A 21671-nucleotide genomic window follows, 5' to 3' on the forward strand; every position below is an offset into this window, starting at 1 on the left:
CCACACCCACCTCCAACAGGTCAGGTTTTCAGAATATCCCTGCTTCTGCACAGGTGGCTCAATCAGAGGCTCAGTCTTCGACACCCCTTGTACTGCACTGCGGTATATGTTGGCGCTATACAAATAAACGATGATAATAATAATAGACAAGCTGAAATGAACCCTGTTCCTTTAATGTAACCGTGTATTGTTATAACTCTGTGCCCAGAACATACGTGAAAACGAGAGGTAACTCTCAATGTATTACTTCCTGGTAACACATTTTTATAAATAAATAAAAAGGTTCAAAATGCCACTTAAATTGTATTACATTGATCCCAAAGACCGAAATAGGTAACCTGCGGTCAGGTAGCTGCTTGGACATAAATGGTCATCTGTTTCCATCCCTTGTCACGTATTCCCAACGTTTTATTTAGACCAGAGAGGTCAGCAATGAAGGGGAAAGAGAAAGGATTGGGACAGGGAATACAGTCTGCCCTTATACAGTATTCTTGTGCCGGATCGCAGCTGAGCCAGGCCCGATAATAAATGGCCTGTTTCTCAGCTGGCACGTGTGCTGTGATTGGAGGTGCTGTATAAACACGGAGAATTCCAGGAGACGCTGGATTAGTAAGAACAGGGGAAGGTAGACGGCTCGAGAGACCGGTAACACGCTGCAGAGCGATGCATTTTCCATCAGCAAAGGAGATCAAATAACTCCATACCACCTTCTAATCATACTAATTGCTATTGTGCAGCTCTGCAGTGTACATGGAGATTTGCATCGATGTTTCTTCGTGCAAAAGTCCCTGCCTGTCAGAGCTTACCATCCAACGGGTCTACGCACCAAGGCCAGAGAGAATTCATTCTGGGGCAAAAGAGAATTCATTCTGGGGCAAAAGAGAATTCATTCTGGGGCAAAAGAGAATTCATTCTGGGGCAAAAGAAATGTGTCAACATAAAAAAAATCCTCTTGATTTTAATGGGAGCCTTTTCTGTGAGACCGATGTAGGCTGCCCCTGTGTTCTCGGTGCTAGGGGGAACCCGCGGTCTGGATCACGCGGCTTCCACCAGCGCCGAGAAATTCACTGTGGGGTGACGGGGGGGGGGGGGGGAGGGAGGGAGGGGGACGTGTGCAAATCATGACATGTACAAGTCAGTGCATCTAAGGGAAAATAATAGGACATGTACAATTCCATGTATCATGTATCTAATGGGAAGTAACCCATGACATGTATGTAATGGGAAGTAAACCATGACATGTATGTAATGGGAAGTAAACCATGACATGTATGTAATGGGAAGTAAACCATGACATGTATGTAATGGGAAGTAAACCGTGACATATATCAAATGGGAAGAAAATCATGACATGTATCTAATAGGAAGTAAACCATGGCATGTATTGTGACAGAAACCAGGGGTTGGTAATAAACTCCATATACAGGGCTCCCAGGATACTGAACAGTTTCTGTCCTGTCTAAGCTGAACAGGGCAGCCTCGTGGTACAGGCACTCCATTCCACAGTTTGTCTGCTGCCTGTTTTCTGTCACCTGTCATGCTGATTAGAGTTCAGGTATATAAGACCTGTTTCCTGTTTCCTCTGGGCCCCCGCCCAAGAGCCTGGAAGGCTGCTGAACTGCAGAGGGGTGAGAAAGCCTCTTTCCCAAATCGCTTCATTCATTCTGTTAGTTTGTCTAAAGACTGCTAAGGTACTTATTTTGTTGGTGGAAGTGGATAAGCCACTTCCAACTCTGAGTCAGGGACATCTAAGTTTAAGTTATCGCTCAGACGAGCAGCTTTTTGTTTGGCTTTGTTTTCTGTTTAAACTGTGGCAGTCTCAGTGCCTGGGACTGAATAAACCAGGCATAGCCTGTTTAAAGGAACAGTACGTGACGTCTCATCATTTAACCTACCCTAAAAGACCGTGTTCTAACAGTCCCGGACAGACGGTGGAGCCCCGGAGTAAGCCGTTTGTCACATATGGTGGAGAATGCGGGCAGAACACTAAAAGGTCTGGGGGTTAAAGAACTTTAAAGAAAAAAAAAAAAGGTTTTTTTTTTCTCTCTCCAAACAAGATGGAAGACGTGGTGAGTGCGCTGGTACGCAATGTCGCTGTCCAGAGAGACGCGAATGAAGCCCTGCAACAGGCGAATGCAAACCAGCAAGAGACAAACCGCTTGCTGAAAGAGGAGCAACAGCGGTTCGCTCAGGGCTTACAGCAGGAACTCGAGATCCTGAGGGAGACTATCAGTAACCTTCCACTGGCAGCGGCAGCCCCAGTTCCGAAAATGACCAGGGCAAGCCACTACCTTCAGAAGATGGGACCCTCGGATGATGTGGAAGCCTATCTTCTCACGTTTGAACGCACGGCACAGAGAGAGGGATGGCCAGAAGCTGAGTGGGCTGGTCTAATCGCACCCTTCCTAAGCGGCGAACCCCAGAAGGCTTACTTTGATCTAGAGCCAGCCGAAGCTAACGTCTATGCAAAATTGAAGTTCGAGATCCTCGCCCGCCTCGGCGTAACCACGGCTGTTCGCGCCCAAAGGTTTCACGCATGGTCCTTCACGATGGATAAAGCCACCCGAAGCCAGATGTATGACCTCATCCACCTCGCCCGGAAGTGGCTACAACCCGAGATCAACTCAGCAAGCCACATCGTGGAACGGTTGGTCATGGACCAGTTCTTGAGGAAACTTCCCTCTGCCTTACGCCATTGGGTCAGTCGGAGTGACCCCCACAATGCGGATGAGCTTGTGGCCCTCGTAGAAAGGTACAATGCAGCAGGAGAGCACCCGCAACCCACAGTCGTGGAGCAACCCCACTACCCGAGGTTCCAGGACTCTTCCAGAGACGGTAAAAGGGTACCGGGGTTAAGGGGAGCTGAAGAGCGGCGACCACCTTCACGCAGCACCAGCAACAGTGGTTCGCACACTAAGGGCAATAGCCAACATGGGGAGCCGGGAAAAGGCTCTAAGTGGGACACAGACTATGTACCTACATGTGTAAATTGTCATGAGAGGGGCCACACAGCAAAAATCTGCCCACTAAATGAGGAGCCCATGCAATGCAACAGCGTGGAACCTTATTCGCTGTTGTCCCAATGTATGGGCCCTAGCCCAGAGGACCCCTTGAATAACCATCTGTGGGCATTTGTAAAGGTTAATGGTAAGAGGGTTCGGGCACTTCTTGACTCTGGGAGTATGGTCACACTAGTGTCCGAATACCTATTGCCCATTAAGAAGAAACAGGTAAACAGTTCACAAAGAGTGGCAATTTGTTGTATACATGGGGATAATCATGAATATTCCACTGTTGATGTTTTTTTTTAAACAGAATTTGGTTCTTTAGATTTCAAGGTGGGTGTTGTACCCAAACTGGCACATGATGTGTTAATAGGGACCGACTTTCCCCATTTTCTAAAAATGTGGTCCCCAGCTCAGAATAGCGCCCAGAGTTCAATAGCAGACCATAACGAAGTGTTAGAAGAAACAAATCCTTTCCCTTTTTCAGAAATGGAGGTTGACGAGGGCCCAAATAAGAAAGGGGAAAAGGAGGAGTGCTGTGAAATTCCCTTCCCCATCACTACTTTGGTAGGGAATACCCCAAATCAAGATGTTGATCAGGCACTTACCACCCCAGTACAGGATAAGACCCTCGCTGACCTAGAGGTCAGTCCTGGGAGTTTTAAGAAGGCCCAGTGGGAGGACCCCACATTAGCGGTAGCAAGGGGAAATATACGGGACCAGAATAGTACTCATGGCCAACCAGATAGGTCACTTGCTTACCCCTACTTCGAGGTAGAGAACGACCTAGTATATCGGGTTGATAAAAGAAAATCAGTTACAACTAAACAATTGTTGGTACCACGGACATTCCGTAACGTAGTATTACACCTCGCACATAGTCATCCATTGGGGGGACACCTAGGGGTGGAAAAGACAAAAGAAAAGGTTCTCCGAAGCTTTTATTGGCCTGGGGTTCTGGCAGAAATTACAAACTATTGTTCCTCATGCCCAGAATGTCAGATCACCGCCCCGTTCAAAGCATACCGCAGCCCATTGGTACCCCTTCCCATAATAGAGGTACCATTTGACCGGATTGCTATGGATCTAGTAGGACCCCTAATAAAGTCTGCTAGGGGACATCAGCATATATTGGTAATATTAGATTATGCTACCCGATATCCGGAGGCAGTTCCCCTACGTAGCACCTCTGCTAAAAACATAGCAAAAGAGTTAGTACTTCTGTTTTCCCGGGTCGGAATTCCTAAAGAGATCTTATCTGACCAGGGAACACCATTTATGTCCCAAGTAACAAAAGAGCTATGTAAACTCCTAAAAATCAAGCATCTCAGAACCTCAGTCTATCATCCACAAACAGATGGTTTAGTGGAAAGGTTCAATAAAACCTTAAAGAGCATGTTACGCCGGGCGGTCGATAAGGATGGGAAAAACTGGGACTGTTTGTTACCATACCTGTTATTTGCCATTAGGGAAGTTCCCCAGTCATCCACAGGCTTCTCCCCGTTTGAACTATTGTATGGCCGACATCCAAGAGGCTTACTGGATATAGCCAAAGAAACTTGGGAACACGAGGTTACCCCTTACAGAAGTGTAATAGAGCATGTTGCCCAAATGCAGGACCGCATTGCTGCAGTCCTACCCATAGTGAGCGAACACATGGAGAAAGCTCAAGAAGCACAAAGGAATACGTATAATAAGGGTGCTAGGGTCAGAATTTTTTTTCCAGGTGATAGGGTACTAGTTCTGGTTCCCACCGTGGAGAGTAAATTCCTTGCTAAATGGCATGGGCCATATGAGGTTTTGGAAAGAGTGGGAGAAGTAAATTATAGGGTAAGGCAGCCAGGTAGGAGGAAACCTGAGCAAATTTACCATATAAACCTACTCAAGCCCTGGAAAGATAGAGAGGTCTTGTTAACCCTAGTACCCCCAGGTCCGTCAGAGAATCAAGAAACTGACCCAGAGGTTAGCATAGCTGAAACACTGTCCGTGCATCAGAAACGAGAGGTCCAGAGTTTAGTGAGAAGGAACAAAGAAATCTTCTCTACACAGCCAGGTAAAACTAACGTAATTAAACATGACATAGTCTCTGAACCGGGGGTCCGAGTTAACCTTAAACCGTACCGAATCCCAGAGGCCAAGAGAGAGGCTATAAGTTTAGAGGTTAAAAAAATGCTAAAACTAGGCGTAATTGAGGAATCCCAAAGTGGGTGGAACAGCCCTATAGTTTTAGTCCCAAAGCCAGACGGTACAACAAGGTTTTGTAATGACTACCGGAAACTAAACGCGGTGTCAAAATTTGATACTTATCCTATGCCCAGGGTGGATGAACTTGTAGAGAGACTGGGCAAAGCCCGATATCTCACAACCCTAGACCTAACAAAAGGGTACTGGCAGGTTCCCCTCACAGAAAGGGCAAAAGAAAAAACAGCCTTCTCAACCCCAGACGGCCTCTTTCAATATAAGGTGCTGCCTTTTGGCTTACATGGAGCTCCCGCCACATTCCAAAGAATGATGGATAAAATTTTAAAACCACACGTTCGGTACGCTGCCGCCTACCTGGATGATGTGGTAATCCATAGTGAAGATTGGCAGTCCCACCTTCCAAAGGTCCAAGCTGTGCTCGACGCAGTTCGGTCTGCTGGACTAACTGCTAACCCCGCTAAATGCACTATTGGTCTGGAGGAGGCCAAGTATCTGGGGTATTCTATTGGTAGAGGGTTACTCAAACCACAAACACTCAAAGTAGAGGCGATACAAAATTGGCCAAGGCCAGTCACAAAAAAACAAGTAAGGACCTTTTTGGGGTTAATTGGCTACTATAGGAGGTTTATTCCCAATTTTGCAACTAAGGCAACCCCACTAACCGACCTCACAAAAGCAAGAGGACCGCTAATGGTAAAGTGGTCCCCCGAAGCCGAACAGGCCTTTAGAAGCCTGAAAGAAGCTCTCTGTGCCCAACCAGTGTTGGTCACACCTGACTTCTCCAAAGAGTTCGTAGTCCAAACCGACGCATCTGAGGTAGGGCTGGGGGCGGTACTCTCCCAGGAGTCTCAAGGGGAGGAGCACCCCATCCTTTATTTAAGTAGGAAACTAAATCCCCAGGAGAAAAATTACTCCATAGTCGAGAAAGAGTGTCTCGCAATAAAGTGGGCTGTAGAGACACTCAAGTATTATCTGTTGGGGAGAAAGTTCCGATTGGTCACAGATCATGCACCCCTTACCTGGATTTGTCAAAATAGGGAGAAGAACGCTAGGGTGACCAGGTGGTTCCTAAGCCTACAGCCCTTTAAATTTTCTGTGGAACACAGGTCGGGGCACAAACATGGCAATGCCGACGGGTTGTCAAGGATGCACTCCCTAATATCCATGGTCGCTCACCCCTCGAGGTCTGAGCTGGGGGGGAGGATATGTGACAGAAACCAGGGGTTGGTAATAAACTCCATATACAGGGCTCCCAGGATACTGAACAGTTTCTGTCCTGTCTAAGCTGAACAGGGCAGCCTCGTGGTACAGGCACTCCATTCCACAGTTTGTCTGCTGCCTGTTTTCTGTCACCTGTCATGCTGATTAGAGTTCAGGTATATAAGACCTGTTTCCTGTTTCCTCTGGGCCCCGCCCAAGAGCCTGGAAGGCTGCTGAACTGCAGAGGGGTGAGAAAGCCTCTTTCCCAAATCGCTTCATTCATTCTGTTAGTTTGTCTAAAGACTGCAAAGGTACTTATTTTGTTGGTGGAAGTGGATAAGCCACTTCCAACTCTGAGTCAGGGACATCTAAGTTTAAGTTATCGCTCAGACGAGCAGCTTTTTGTTTGGCTTTGTTTTCTGTTTAAACTGTGTCCAGTCTCAGTGCCTGGGACTGAATAAACCAGGCATAGCCTGTTTAAAGGAACAGTACGTGACGTCTCATCATTTAACCTACCCTAAAAGACCGTGTTCTAACAGTCCCGGACAGACGGCGGAGCCCCGGAGTAAGCCGTTTGTCACAGTATGTAATGGGAAGTAAACCATGGCATATATCTAATGGGAAGTAAACCATGGCATGTATCTAATGGGAAGTAAACCATGGCATGTATATAATGGGAAGTAAACCATGACATGTATCTAATGGGAAGTAAACCATGGCATGTATATAATGGGAAGTAAACCATGACATGTATCTAATGGGAAGTAAACCATGGCATGTATCTAATGGGAAGAAAACCATGACATGTATCTTATGGGAAGTAAACCATGGCATGTATCTAATGGGAACTAAACCATGGCATGTATCTAATGGGAAGTAAACCATGGCATATATCTAATGGGAAGTAAACCATGGCATATATCTAATGGGAAGTAAACCATGGCATGTATCTAATGGGAAGTAAACCATGGCATGTATCTAATGGGAAGTAAACCATGGCATGTATCTAATGGGAAGTAAACCATGACATGTATGTAACTACTGTGTAAAACGCTAGAGCCCGACTTGTACGATTTAATGTACCTTCCTTTACACAGCAAAATCTCACCTGTAGGATGCAATGTATCGCGTAGGGAGCAGAGTCTCCACATTAGACTTCCAATAGCAGGAGAAGTTCTCGTAATCTGAAGCTCTGCAGGAGACAGATGGCATCCCTGGGGGGTCTGAAACCAAAATCATTGGAGATCGTCATTATTCAACCTCATGTGAATGAATTTGGGGTGTAGAAATGCAGGTGTATAGGTTTTAAGCATTGGTTAATTTACATGTTTATTCCCAAAGTCCTTAAAGCCTATACGTGTATCGTGTGAGTGCGTGCAGGAATTCTTATTCACCTACCTACCCACCTTGCTCTCTACCCTATCTCCCCACAAGCATCTACCTATAAGAAATATCTTTACCTTTTTTTATGTAGGTTGGGCGAGAGGTCATTATTTGTTGAAGAGATCACCTACAATAAAAGGCCCATGGAACTCCTCTCGGCACAGCTAAGTCAAAAGGTTTATAAGTTCCTTAAGGTTTGGTCAGTATGGCCAGACAATTAATAATAAAACATAGGGACCATACAAGACTGGAGTTAATAGGCCACTCCCCCTCCCTCTTCTTTCTTGCTTTTTTCTCCTCTATCCTTGATTTTCTCTGAGAGAGATGCCGGAAGCGGCGGCTTCCTAAATAGGCTGTTAAAATTTCAAAAAAATAAAATATACAATGTTTTGTAGAATTCAATGGTTGTAAGTTAGGTTATAAGATAAAGAAGACAACAAGAGTATTATTTATGTTGTAATATAATGTTTAATATTTATTCTCTTTGTACACTGTGAAGTTGTAACAGATGTATGTTGAAACCTGTTATTTGATGTCATTCTCTCAAAAAACAATAAAAAATTTGAAACAATTAAAAGGCCCATGGTGGGACTGAAATGTCACTTTTTTTGATGCCCTGTTTGTTCATTGGAAATAAAGGCAGGCTGTTTTCCACTACGAATGAGTGCTATGTAATATGGTCTGAGACAATGTATGTACAGTATATATATATATATATATATATATATATATATATATATATATATATATATATATATATATATATATATACACAGTGGTTGACAAATCACCAAAAAATTTACTCGCCACACAAAAAAATCTACTCGCCACCTAGTACCAAACGTGTGCTGCTGGGGCCAATATTTACTCGCCCGGGGCGAGCAAATGTATAGGTTTGTCGAACACTGTAATATATATATATATATATATATATATATATATATACTGTACATACATTCTCTCAGACCATATATATATATATCGGAATGATGTCTTGTTAATAAAATATATTCCTTTGACAACCCTTTGGAGTGCTGCCTTTGATATTCGCCATCACACAGTATCGTTTTGCTTATATATATATATATATATATATATATATATATATATATATATATATATATATATATCTTTATTTATATAGCACCATCCAGGTACATAGCGCTTTACAATACACTCCAACATAATATTATAACACATACAGGGAACAAGTGCTTCAGACATAAAACAAAAGGAAAAGGAGTCCCTGACCCGAAGAGCTTACAATCTAAGTGGTAAGTGGGGGGAACTTACAGAGACAGTAGGAGAGCTTTCTGGAGGGTGCATCTGCAAGGTCAGTGCATATGAGATGTATAGGATCAGCCAGCGGAGCTACCCATATGCTTTATTAAAGAGGTGTGTTTTAAGAAAGGCCCTAAAGGTGGCGAGAGAGGGTGTCAGCCAGATATTGAGGTGAAGGAAATTCCAGAGGTGTGGGGCAGTGAGTTAGAGAGGTTTAATACTACAACTGTGAGTGTTACTTTGGCAGTGTAATGCCTCTTGTTCTATATTTTCCGATAGATATGTACTGTAGTGTGGCCACATTTGAAGAGACATGCACCGTCCATCAAAGCTATAAGAAGATACAGAATCTTTTGCCTTTCTCTGGGGTACTGAGGATTTGTTCCTTTATTTCGGAATTCTTATCCTATCATTTATGTTTCACCACACAAGACAATACTACAATGCCTTGCTTACAACCACCCATCAGCTTCAGACTATAAAGGGTTGTACCAGCATGTGCACAAGCTTTGTGTTGTTTCCGTAAGGTGCTGTATCCTTCGCTGTGACAGTGTCCTTCCCAGCTCAGACTGCGGACGCACGAACCCGTACAGTTCCCAGAGGTATCTCCTGTGAATGTTACGCGCACGGTACGTTCCCTGGTTTCTATCAGTCTCCATGGCTTTGTTTCCAAATATTTATACAACTGGGAAAGTATCTCTCCAAATAACAATCACAGCTAAGAACTTGCAATAAAATAATGGAGCGGGGGAATAATGATGGCCCTGCTGGGAATAACCTTGGTTCTCCAGTAGATGTGGTGACTTATGGGTTCACTTCAGTGAGGCCTGCAGAACGGCTTAACCTCTACAGCATGGGAGGCCAACTCCAGTCCTCAAGGGTCACCAACAGGTCAGGTTTTCAGATTATCCCTGTGTGACGATAGTGGTAGCTGGCATCACAATACTGGGATGAAGAACAACTAGCTACCCCTAAATCCATGTAACTTGGCCAACTATGTAAAGCGTATTTCAACCAAATGTATTTAATTTCTGGGGGAGAACAGGGAATGTATAATGCACTATGTATGTGAGAATGTATTCCAAAGCGCTTTATTTCCTGTTAATACAATCCCCAAGTCTGGTTGCTGATGTTTGCTGTGAGCACTGAGCTACGGAGGATACGTGGGACTGACAGAACTCCTGCACGCCGAGTTTGGAGGGGGAGCAAGTGGCTACCCATAGCCCAACCCCCGATCGACGACACACGTGCTGACGTCACGAGTCATCTGACGCGGAAGCGGAAACACGCCGCCGATCGAGTGGAGGAGAAGGGATGAGACATTAAACACCCCAACCAGCAGACGAGAGAAGTACTCCTGTTCCCGCGGTCATTCTAAGTACCGAAGTGCCTGTATTTACTTACTCTTCTGTGAGTGTTTAGAACCGTTTTTTATTATTCCATAAACAGACTTTACTACTCTGGGCTTTGCGCTTTTTTGTCTTTTTTTGTCTTTTTTCTATAGTTTCTACCGGTCCTGAGGTTAGTTCCGGTTGCAAAGAAGCTGCATACCCATACTTCTGCTGGCATTGGACTCTGTATTTGGGAATACGTGTTGTGAAGTATACCATATACCAAGTATTTATTTAATTATTGTTTGCCATTTTTCACTGTGTAACCCTCTTTTTGTATGCATTTATTGGTCATTAAGTAGGAGCGCCAGCTGACACAGTTATTACCAGAGGGTGTTATACCCATCTGCTTTTATCTGTGTTAGCTTACCCCTGAAATTGTTTTCTTGTTGTTCAACCCTACTTTGATGTTGTCTTTTGTAACTATTGGTCACATGTACTTGTGTAACATCACATTATTAATGTTACAATATTTATTAATTTTTACTTCATCAAACAGGTTCACACTATCTGGACCTTTTTCACCTATCCCATATTAGTTCTTTAGGTAGCACAGGTAGCTTTTCTTTCCTTCTGTTTATACTGGATTGACGTGTACCTGTGGCAAGATTATCCATTGGACTTGTGACTTCTCCTTTTCTTCTTCATGCTAAGTAATACGCTTTATACTCTTTTAGACATGGGAGTTCATGTACATTCCTCACACCAGGTGACCTGCTGACCGGCGCGGTGCAAAGCTAGTATGGACGTGTCTCTCATGTGCCCGAGTCCTATGCATACAGACCCATTCATGCAGTCTGTACGTTTCAATAATGGTTCACTCGTACAAGGCAGAACTGTTCCAGTAACATGTCGTCCAGTACAAGAACCCGCAAATCGCCTTTATTTGGATCAATGGAACCCTGAACCCCTAAGTGCTGTATAAAGCCCACATTTGCAGTCGGTAGGTATTATTAGCAGTAACATTCTCTCCCCTAGCACAGAAGATCCCTCTTCATTGAGGTGCAATCCGTCCCTAGAATAAAGATGGCAGCTCTCAGAAAAGGAGTCCCAGTGCTCTAAAACCCCAAACCCTCCTTCCTGCATCACTTTCTTAGCCATGCATTAACCTCCCTAATCTCTGACTGTCTCCCTCTGACTGACTTAAATAACAGAAATAACTTAACCTGCGTCAGAGACACCTGGTATCACCTTGATACAAGTATTTTACACTGTGGGGAAGTCTGATGGCACAAGGTAAAGAGTAACACTAGTATTATTATAATTATTATTATTATTATTATTTACACATCGAAACATCCAGAAAAAATCAGTTCTTCTAACAAATATTCCACAAAGCTTTTAAAAATGATGTCTTAACTACATTCTTTGTGTTTTCCTCTTTCCGTTCATTAATTAGATTTTTTTCCCTGTTTTGTCCATACTCTTCCCTCCTTACACACATCAATATTGGACTTATAGTCCTGCCTTGTTGTGACCTTTGCCGAAATGAAAAAGTAAATAAACAATAACAAAAAATAGTGTCTCCAGAACTCTGTGCCTTTGTTCAAAATGGCGCCTTCCTGCGGTAAGGCCAGTGCCACTGTTTTGCATGGGTTATCTCACACAGTGTAAACTAGCACAGGTATGTTTGCTTCCCAGAAGCCCTTGCATGCGGTGTACGCATTCAGAAGTCAGACTCACATCCCACTCTAAGGAGCACGAAACCCAGGAGTCCCCCAGACTGGTCGTGGCAGCTGTAGTTTCCTACTGCAGAGAGCTCTGTGTTGGTGAGCTGCAGGTGTCCTAGCTGAGTGATGAAGCCCCAGGGAATATCCTCAGCCCCATTGAACCTCCACATTGCTACCGCACTGTAGAAAGGAGAAGAACACTCTGTTAAAGGTGGAATGATTGTCAGATCCCAGCCTCCTCTACCTACAGTTTCATATCTGTCTGTAAGTGCAGTTTAGTATCAGAATATAAGTGAGGTTTAGTATCAGTAGTGTTGCAGTTGAGTATCAGTAGTATTAATATTTAATATCAGCAGTATTGCAGTTACGTATCAATAAAACTACAGTGTAGAATCAGTGGTTTTATAATCTCGAGTCAGCGTTAATACAACAAAAACTAACTATTGTCACTAAGGATTTACTCTATTAACACTGATAATCAATAATATTTCCATTCATACTTTGGGATCTCACGCAGAATATAGATTTACCTGTCATTTTTATCGACACACACTAAGGTGATGCTGGCTCCAATTTTCCCATACTTGACCCCTGAAAAAGGAATTAATTGCTATTAATTAATAACAATAGTAATAATCTAACATTATAAATAAAATGGTGTACATGAGCATTTCTAAAGAGACACAGTAATACGGTGTTATAAGTTTGTTATATGTCTTATACGGAGTCCCATTCTCTGTACTGGTCCAGGTGACATGGTGCTGTATGTTTGATCCAATAGTATGGACCATACAGAGTTCCCTAACACCCCTTATTAAAGATGTCCTCTGTGTCCCACGTCTATTGTATCTGGGGCAAGCTGAACTTGTGTTGTAAGTTTGTATTAGCTAAGGAGTTCCAAGCTCTCCTCTGGCCCCATTTAACTTTGTATTCTGATCCCACCCATACAATAAGTTAATGACCCTGTAGATCCTGAGGGCCACATTCTTTAAGTGGTGCTATACTATAAGATACAGTACATGGGCTGTCAGCTGTCTTCCAGAGCTGGAAGGTGCCTAATTGACTACCACTTTGTAAACATGGACCTATAGTAGGTGTTCAGCTTCACGTATCTTGTAGTAATCGATAGGTGAATTGGAACAGGGTATGAAAGCGGAGAGGCTGCCCCATGCTCACCTGCCTCTCCCCATTCAGATGAAGTGACTGAAACAGAAGTCACGGTCGCCGTGAGAAGCACAATCACCCAGCTAAGGCATGATGCAAAGCTGCTCATCTGGAAGACACCAAGAGAGAAAGACATGAGCCAGGATAACATCATTCTAAAGACAAGCCTACAGGATCCCTCATTACATGATGCTCTTCCATGACATGAGTAACAAGGTGTAAATATAGGTCATTATTTACTACGTGGGGCTACTCCATAAGGCATATCCCTGTGCTGGAAGACTCCTTAAAGCCCATTGAGTTGAAATGACTGCAAGACGTTTTATAGCACTGGATTAGCATCACTTAGTAAGCGAGGCCCATTATAACTAAACATTTAGGTTACGGGGGCCCCACATGTTGATTTTCTTTCCATAACGTGAGCAGTGAGGTTCTCCTGAGATTAAACATGCTATCTTTAGCTCTGGCGACACCCTGGTTGGCGAGAAATACATTTTTGGATATTCTGGATAACTGAACAATAAATCAAGACGGCTGTCAGGGGAATTCAATGGGACACTTCTGTAGAAACACAATTTGTCGGCAGATAAGAACCACTTTTAGACTGGCCATTTCCATATCTGGTGTAAAACCTTACACCCTATTTAATCCTTGGATTATATCTATCCCGAGCATGTTTTACCCTTACTGAATGACCCCCTGACCCCACTGTTGGGACTTGTATATACAATATATCACCAAACCACCACTCTTTCTGTAAATAAGTTCCTCCTCACGTTTCCCCTGAGCCTCCCACCCTCACGCTTCAGCGTGTGAACGCTCGATTTCTTGGAAATATGCTTCTCCTGTAATTAGTTGAAACAATGTAATGTAAATATTTGAACGTTTCAATCATATCCCTCTCTCCTTTCTCTCCTCCAAGTTGTACATATTGCAATTCTTTAGTCTTTTTCTGATAAGTTGAATCATGTATGAGCCCTTTTTTGGAAATCTCTAAATGATGTACAGTATGCCCTACTGGAGATATGGTTTCCAGAACGGAACACAGTACTCCAGGGGAGGTCTTACCAGTGATCTATACCAGTGTTTCCCAACCTTTACTTGGTTAAAGCTGCAGTTCAGCCTTTTTTTTTTTTTTTTAATTTATTTTTTTACTTCAATAGTTTCATCTGTGCAATCTCTAATTACCTAAAGAACTGTATAGCTGCAGGTCAATTCGTTCTCCATGTATTGATAGGTCGAAATGTGGTGACATAATTAGTGAAGGGATCTGTTTATATTCTGCCTCTGTCACTCAGTGGAAGCTCATGAATATTCATGAGCATTCCTGCACTGACATGTGCTAGAGGGAGGGCAGGGCTGACAAAGGGGTGTGCCAGGGCTTGTGACAGGACATGAAGGGGCAGTGCCTTAGCAAATGGCTGTTAAAATAGAATACAAGAAAATTGGTCTTTCAAAGTTGTTTTTTTAAAAACAGAAAATGCTAAAAGTATTTTTTCTTACTACAGAACTGATTTATTTAAAAAAAAACACACATGCAGGATATTGATTGAACTGCAGCTTTAAGGAACCTTATAGTTATACTGTGAAATTCTATGGAACCCCAACCCTCTCTAATAGCGCGTCTGAGATCAGATGCATTGTAAGGAACCCCAACCCTCTCTAATAGTGTGTCTGCGATCAGATGCATTGTAAGGAACCCCAACCCTCTCTAATAGCGCGTCTGAGATCAGATGCATTGTAAGGAACCCCAACCCTCTCTACTAGCGCGTCTGAGATCAGATGCATTGTAAGGAACCCCGACCCTCTCTAATAGTGCGTCTGAGATCAGATGCATTGTAAGGAACCCCAACCCTCTCTAATAGCGCGTCTGAGATCAGATGCATTGTAAGGAACCCCAACCCTCTCTAATAGCGCGTCTGAGATCATATGCATTGTAAGGAACCCCAACCCTCTCTAATAGCGCGTCTGAGATCAGATGCATTGTAAGGAACCCCAACCCTCTCTAATAGCGAGTCTGAGATCATATGCATTGTAAGGAACCAAAACCCTCTCTAATAGCGCTTCTGATATCAGATGCATTGTAACGAACACCAACCCTCTCTATCCTCTCTAATAGCGTGTCTGAGATCAGATGCATTGTAAGGAACCCCAACCCTCTCTAATAGTAAGTCTGAGATCAGATGCATTGTAAATTTCTTCTGTATTTGGTACAATTTTCAAATGACCTGAAAATTACAGGGAACCCTTTAGGGATGCCCGGGGGAACCCAATGGTTCTGTGGAACCTCTGTTGAAAAACAACAAATCTACACAACGGCATCACTGCCTCTCTTTTTCTGCTGCTAATAGCTTTCCCTACACAAGCTGTGTGTAGCATCCTGTTGTTTTTCCCCATTGCAGTGTTATATTGCTTGCATGCCTTTAAGATGTCATGCCCTTACGACATTGCAGTTTCCTACTGCAGAGCCTCCAGTATTTTGCACATAAATCTACTTGTGGTGGATGGAGGAACTTCCAAACAAATCTAATGGAAGACCCCTAATCTGTCCATTTTAAACATGTACGGTTGGAGTGCACACTATTGGCCTATGCAGCTATATTGATTAAAGTTGGTGCAAAAATCGGACCCCACAGTGACGTCACGGGCGCAACGGAGGTCCGCGCATGCGCAACACGAAGTACACACCACTGTGCACCCGGCGCATGCGCGCGGCATACCGACAAAGCACCCGGCATCACTGCAGTCCTCCGAGTTCCTCCCCCTATATTGTCATAGCGACAGGATGGAAACTACTGCGTTCAGTCTCATGACAAGACGCAGCTCATCATTTAAAGGCACAGCCCCTGCAGTGTAAACAGACACCGAAATACCTACTAATAGCTACCTATGTACCACCATAAATACCCAAAAATAAGGGTGTAAACCCATAAGAATATAAAAAAACAAACATATATCACATAAATAAATGTATGTAAGTGTAAAAGAAGCAATAAATATTTGAACATAGTGCAATAAATAGTACCCAAAAGACTAACAAGACAACAATGACAAACAACATACAGACATACATGAATGAAGTGTCTACGGGATAGATCTAACCACTTATAAAACAATAAGTCATCCCAAAAGAATGTTAGATATACACATGAATGAAAGTTCCAGTATAGCTTGCAATGAAATGGTAAACCAAAAGGAGGTGTCAGACGCGCAGACCCATCGCTGCTGCAACAACAGAATCATCGCCTGTCGAGAAAACATTTGAAGTTAAGCTGTTCGTCAAGTCCACCTCCATTAGACGTCCGCAAAAAATGTATCCAATATGCCTCACGTCTAGGTAGTGCTGCGTCCTTGTCTAGAGCACGTCTACGTGCTGGTACTGTCTCAATTCCCATAATCCTCAGAGCTGATATAGGATGTTTGTGCCGTACACAATGCTGTACAAGTACTGTGGGCAGTGTGCCTTTCATTCTTACGCCCTTATGCTCAATAAACCGTTGCTTGAGCATTCTTGTCTTACCGACATATAAGAGCCCACATGGACATTTAATAAAATATACATGTGTGGACCTACTGTACACGTGATCCTCTGCTTAATAGCAATATTCCTCCCTGTATGAGGATAACAAAATGTATCCCCTAAACAGAGAGTATTACATATAGAACAACTATACACCTGCAGCATATCACTGGTAGGAAGGTAAGGGGGTATATATAGGTGAGTGTTTTAGTATTAATCATAGCCCTCCCCTTGAGAAAGACGGCATGTGCAGTTGAAACGTTGGACCTTTTGGCTGTGATTAAATCTTAATTTTGCTAAGCCTGAGTGCCAGGATCTTCTTTTCTACAGCGCCTATATGGGACCTGCAGGACATCCCCTGATCCAGCCAACGCCTATACATGGGACCTGCAGGACATCCCCTGATCCAGCCAGCGCCTATACATGGGACCTGCAGGACATCCCCTGATCCAGCCAGCGCCTATACATGGGACCTGCAGGACATCCCCTGATCCAGCCAGCACCTATACATGGGACCTGCAGGACATCCCCTGATCCAGCCAGCGCCTATACATGGGACCTGCAGGACATCCCCTGATCCAGCCAGCGCCTATACATGGGACCTGCAGGACATCCCCTGATCCAGCCAGCACCTATACATGGGACCTGCAGGACATCCCCTGATCCAGCCAGCACCGGCAATTTACTTTATTCACTCAAGTAAGATGTGTGCCAGATATACTACTACTGATTAGCTATATTGATTAACCAACAGGGAATAAATGAGCAGTAAATACAAAGGTCACTGGTACCGCAGGGTCCACTGAGGGTCAACTGTGTGTAAGTGGACAACTAATCTTTAATTTGGCAATCAGCTTAAAGTGCCCCATGGCGGCAACTGATATATGTAGGAGAGCGAGTCTGCCTTTTAACCCTATGCATGGCGTTGCTGGCTCTCCGACAGAGAAGGGCTTCCTGCAGAGGACATGTTCATTGCCATTTCTGAGGGCAGCTGAAGCGTATGAGACGGTGACCCTGACCTTTCACAAGGTGACACTATTGTTTATCAGGTCAATGGAAACATGGCACCTGCAAGAGGACGGTCATAGTGTAAATATTATGGGAGTGACTCCAATGAAGTGGGAGAGGGAGAACGATCCTGACTTCTATGTGGGCCATCCCATTACAGTTAATTGGGGGCAAGCAATGCGTGCGAGAGAGTGAATGCAATGAAACTGTGGGGGTTTAATGGCACAGCATGGAACTGCATACATTCCATGTTCCCGGAGCCAGGCTATGAGGAAAGGAACTCTTTCCATCATGCACCCGTAGTGGCAGCCCATGGGTTACAGAATAGCTCAGTGTGGTGTCCTCACATTGTTACTTGTTAGGTTTCATTTCCCTGGGGATGGTGACACAAGAATCTGACAGAAAAAAAAGCTGTGTGTGCTGTGCACGCGCATAGTAAGTGAAACTTCTTTGTCTTTTGTCACAGAAATTGTATTTGTGATGGTGATGTTTTTAATTAAAAATCAAAACACAATTTCAGTTCCAAAACACAAAGAAGTTTGACCGCGTGTTTTAGCTATTTACACGTCTATATTTATAGTAACTGAATTCCTTGGGTGTGTGTGTGTCAGTCAGTGTGTGCGTGTGGTGTGTATGTCTCTCTCTGTGTCGTGCCCCCCCCTCCTGACTCTCTCCACCCCGGCGGAGCTGCGGACACGGTGGGCTCTGTCTGAGTCTCCCCCCGGCAGAGCTGCGGGCTGTGTGTCCTGTGGCAGCCAGCCCCCCTGCGGAGGTATGTGTGTCAGTCTGTGTGTGTGTCAGTCAGTGTGCATGTGTGTGTCAGTCAGTGTGTGTCAGTCAGTGTGCGTGTGTGTCAGTCAGTGTGCGTGTGTGTGTCAGTCACTGTGTGTGTGTGTCAGTCAGTGTGCGTGTGTGTGACAGTCAGTGTGTGTGTATGTATGTGTCAGTCAATGTGTGTGTCAGTCAGTGTGTTTGTGACAGTAAGTGTATGTGTGTATGTATGTGTCAGTCAGTGTGTGTGTGTGTCAGTCAGTGTGTGTGTGTATGTATGTGTCAGTCAGTGTGTGTGTCAGTCAGTGTGTTTGTGACAGTGTGTGTGTGTGTATGTATGTGTCAGTCAGTGTGTGTGTGTGTGTCAGTCAGTGTGTGTTTGTGTATGTATGCGGAGATGCGCACACGGCTGCATGTCCTGCTGCAGCCAGCGCACACGGCAGAGGTACAGGGCCATGCGGGTATGGGGTCACTGACCCTTTATAAGGAGCCTGAGCTGGGTGTATGGGGTCACTGACCCTTTATAAGGAGCCTGAGCTGGGTGTATGGGGTCACTGACCCTTTATAAGGAGCCTGAGCTGGGTGTATGGGGTCACTGACCCTTTATAAGGAGCCTGAGCTGGGTGTATGGGGTCACTGACCCTTTATAAGGAGCCTGAGCTGGGTGTATGGGGTCACTGGTTCTCGTAAGGTCTCTCTGCTGTATGTAGGGGGTCTCCATTGTACCCCCTCCCTAGTCTCCCCCCCTCCCCAGCAGACCCCCACACTATGTTGTATTACCTGTGAGGACCCCTGTCCCAGGGTGTGTGGGTTTCACGGCCTACCCCTCCCAGGCTTCATAGCATCCGCAGCATCCGCAGCCATCTTGAATTATCCAGGCTCTTCCCTTCTTCCTTTCTGCCTCAGCAGCCGCTCTGCGGCTGCGCAGCTCGCCACCTCGCCCGGCCCACTAAAACATTACCTTGGAGACCGAAGAGATGCGTCTCTGCCTTGTCCTCTCAACAGATCTGCGGCGCATGCGCAGTCCACAGCAATCGCTGCAGGGCAGCCATCTTTAATTTGGGCAAATAGCCCACAACCTATGCATCTGAGATCAAATGCAGAGTAAGCGTCCGGTGTGGGGGAGCAGCAGGAGTGGTGGCGGCGCTTACATTTTGAGCGGGTGTGGGGGAGCGGCGCCAGCGGCTAACGCCGCCGCCGCCACATGTCAGCGTGTGGGTGGGTGGGGGGAGCGGCGCTCGTTAGGAGCTGTGGCGGCGTGAGTAAATTTTGAGCAGGTGCGGGGAAGCGGTGCCGGCGGCTAGCGCCGCCGCCGCCGCCACATGTCAGCAGCCGTGTGGGGGGAGCGGCGGCAGTTAGGAGCGGCGCTGCCGCCGCCGCCGCATGTGTTTTGCCAGAACACAGCCCGGCCGCAACTGCCAGCACTTTGACGTCACATCCGTTTCATTTTCTGTCTCCACAATCCATTTTTGTCCCATTACGAATGAGGAGCCACTAAAGAAGTTTCACTTCAAAAACAGTTTTCGCACCCTTGATATACACCGTGGGTGGCCAACTCTAGCCCTCAAGGACAACTAACAGGTCAGGTTTTCAGGATATCCCTGCTTCAGCATAGGTAGCTCAATCAGCGGCTCAGTCTTTGAAGCAGGGATATCCGCAATACCTGGCCTGTTGGTAGCTCTTAAGGACTGGGGTCGGCCTCCCCTGCACGACACACGCGTCACAAGGACACACAGATATGAAAATCGTTTCGCATTAACCCCTCCGCTGCCAGAGAGGCCAGCAACACATTGCAGCGTGAAGGGGAAAATCTCTTCCATCCTTTGAGACCCAAAGCAAATAAGTGCGGGAATCCGGCCAGAAGCAGCCGGCCAAGGCATAAATACTCTCCAAGGGGAAAGCATTAGCCAGTAATTAGGTAATAATCCCTGCAGAACATGGCATTTACTGTGCCATAATACCCAGCTCCCAGGCCCTTACTGCGAGCGGAAGCAGGCGTTCCTTCCGCGTATTTCCGCAGTATATTCTTAGACATTTCTATTTTCCTTTGCGAGGCGTGTGCCTGGGGTGTTTTCCCCTGGAAGGTGTGAGAAGCCAGTCCGCTGGGAGAACACACGCACACGCACACGCACACGCACACGCTTAGGGCCGGATGCCCTGCAAGGTGAGAACCAATTACTTACACACAATGCAACGAGAGAGCGAGGAGCAGTTTGAAGCGCGCTGCAAAGAGTGTCCAAAAATGCAACTGCACCTCTCTTTTTAGCAGGCCAAAAGGGAAGATGGTATGTGTCCACATGTATTTAGTTACTAGTCTCACGCAGTGATCACACACACACAAAAAAAAAATACTTTTGAATATAAACTTACAATATAATGTTGCACATAAACAAATTTCTATTTAATTAGGGTCTCCGCCCTTTACTTCAATAACCCCCCCCCCCCAAATCTCTTATTGACCTAAGCAAAGCTAATTTGGCACACGGCACCTTCATACAGCGAGGGAAGGAGATGCATAGCTAACGCACTCTGCGAGCATCCATATAACAGCAACCAAGCTATAAACAATGCATAATGCATGGGCCCATGTTTACTAAACTGTGCTACGCTCCAGTGTACACTTAGGCACGCTAAGGTTAGCCCCATTTAACATGTTTTTCTCATAGCACGAAGAGCAGGCCTCAGAGATGCTGCCAAGATGTGTCATTAATTGCTTCAGCAGACGAGCCACGGTCTAAGAAACAAAGCCAGTCAAATTTGGGACCAAACAAGCGACCTGCACCTTTCTGAGTGAGTGACTTGTGATGAGTGAGACTGAGCTTTATGCAGAGGCCGCCTGGCATTGCAGCCATGTGTACCTGTGTGTGTCTCACACTACTTCTGCACTCAGCTAACAGACAGTCATTGCGTGTTTCTTCAGTTGGCCGACACTGTAGCTGTGGTTTGTGTGTATGTGAATTTCTCCTCGCGCACACACAAGGCAGACACGGCAGGTGTGTGTTGTGTGTAGTTGTCTCTGTGTCTGTATGTGCCGGGGAGCAGCTCCTGCAGAACTTACTGAAGGTCCCTCCAGATT

General features: G+C 45.2%; 1 protein-coding gene across 1 annotated transcript in view; it reads right to left on the minus strand.

Moving 5' to 3' along the window:
* The window catches only part of IL11RA (interleukin 11 receptor subunit alpha), a 72743-nt gene that overhangs the window by 42047 nt on the left and 9025 nt on the right, over window positions 1-21671 (minus strand). The window contains exons 2-5 of the mRNA XM_075581703.1: window positions 13309-13405; window positions 12663-12723; window positions 12146-12312; window positions 7516-7630 (exon numbers count right to left, since the gene is read on the minus strand). Coding sequence (XP_075437818.1) covers window positions 7516-7630; window positions 12146-12312; window positions 12663-12723; window positions 13309-13405 — 440 coding nt within the window. The remainder of the gene's footprint in view (window positions 1-7515; window positions 7631-12145; window positions 12313-12662; window positions 12724-13308; window positions 13406-21671) is intronic.

The sequence above is a fragment of the Ascaphus truei genome, chromosome 1, assembly GCF_040206685.1.
Source record: "Ascaphus truei isolate aAscTru1 chromosome 1, aAscTru1.hap1, whole genome shotgun sequence".
Lineage (NCBI taxonomy): Eukaryota > Metazoa > Chordata > Amphibia > Anura > Ascaphidae > Ascaphus > Ascaphus truei.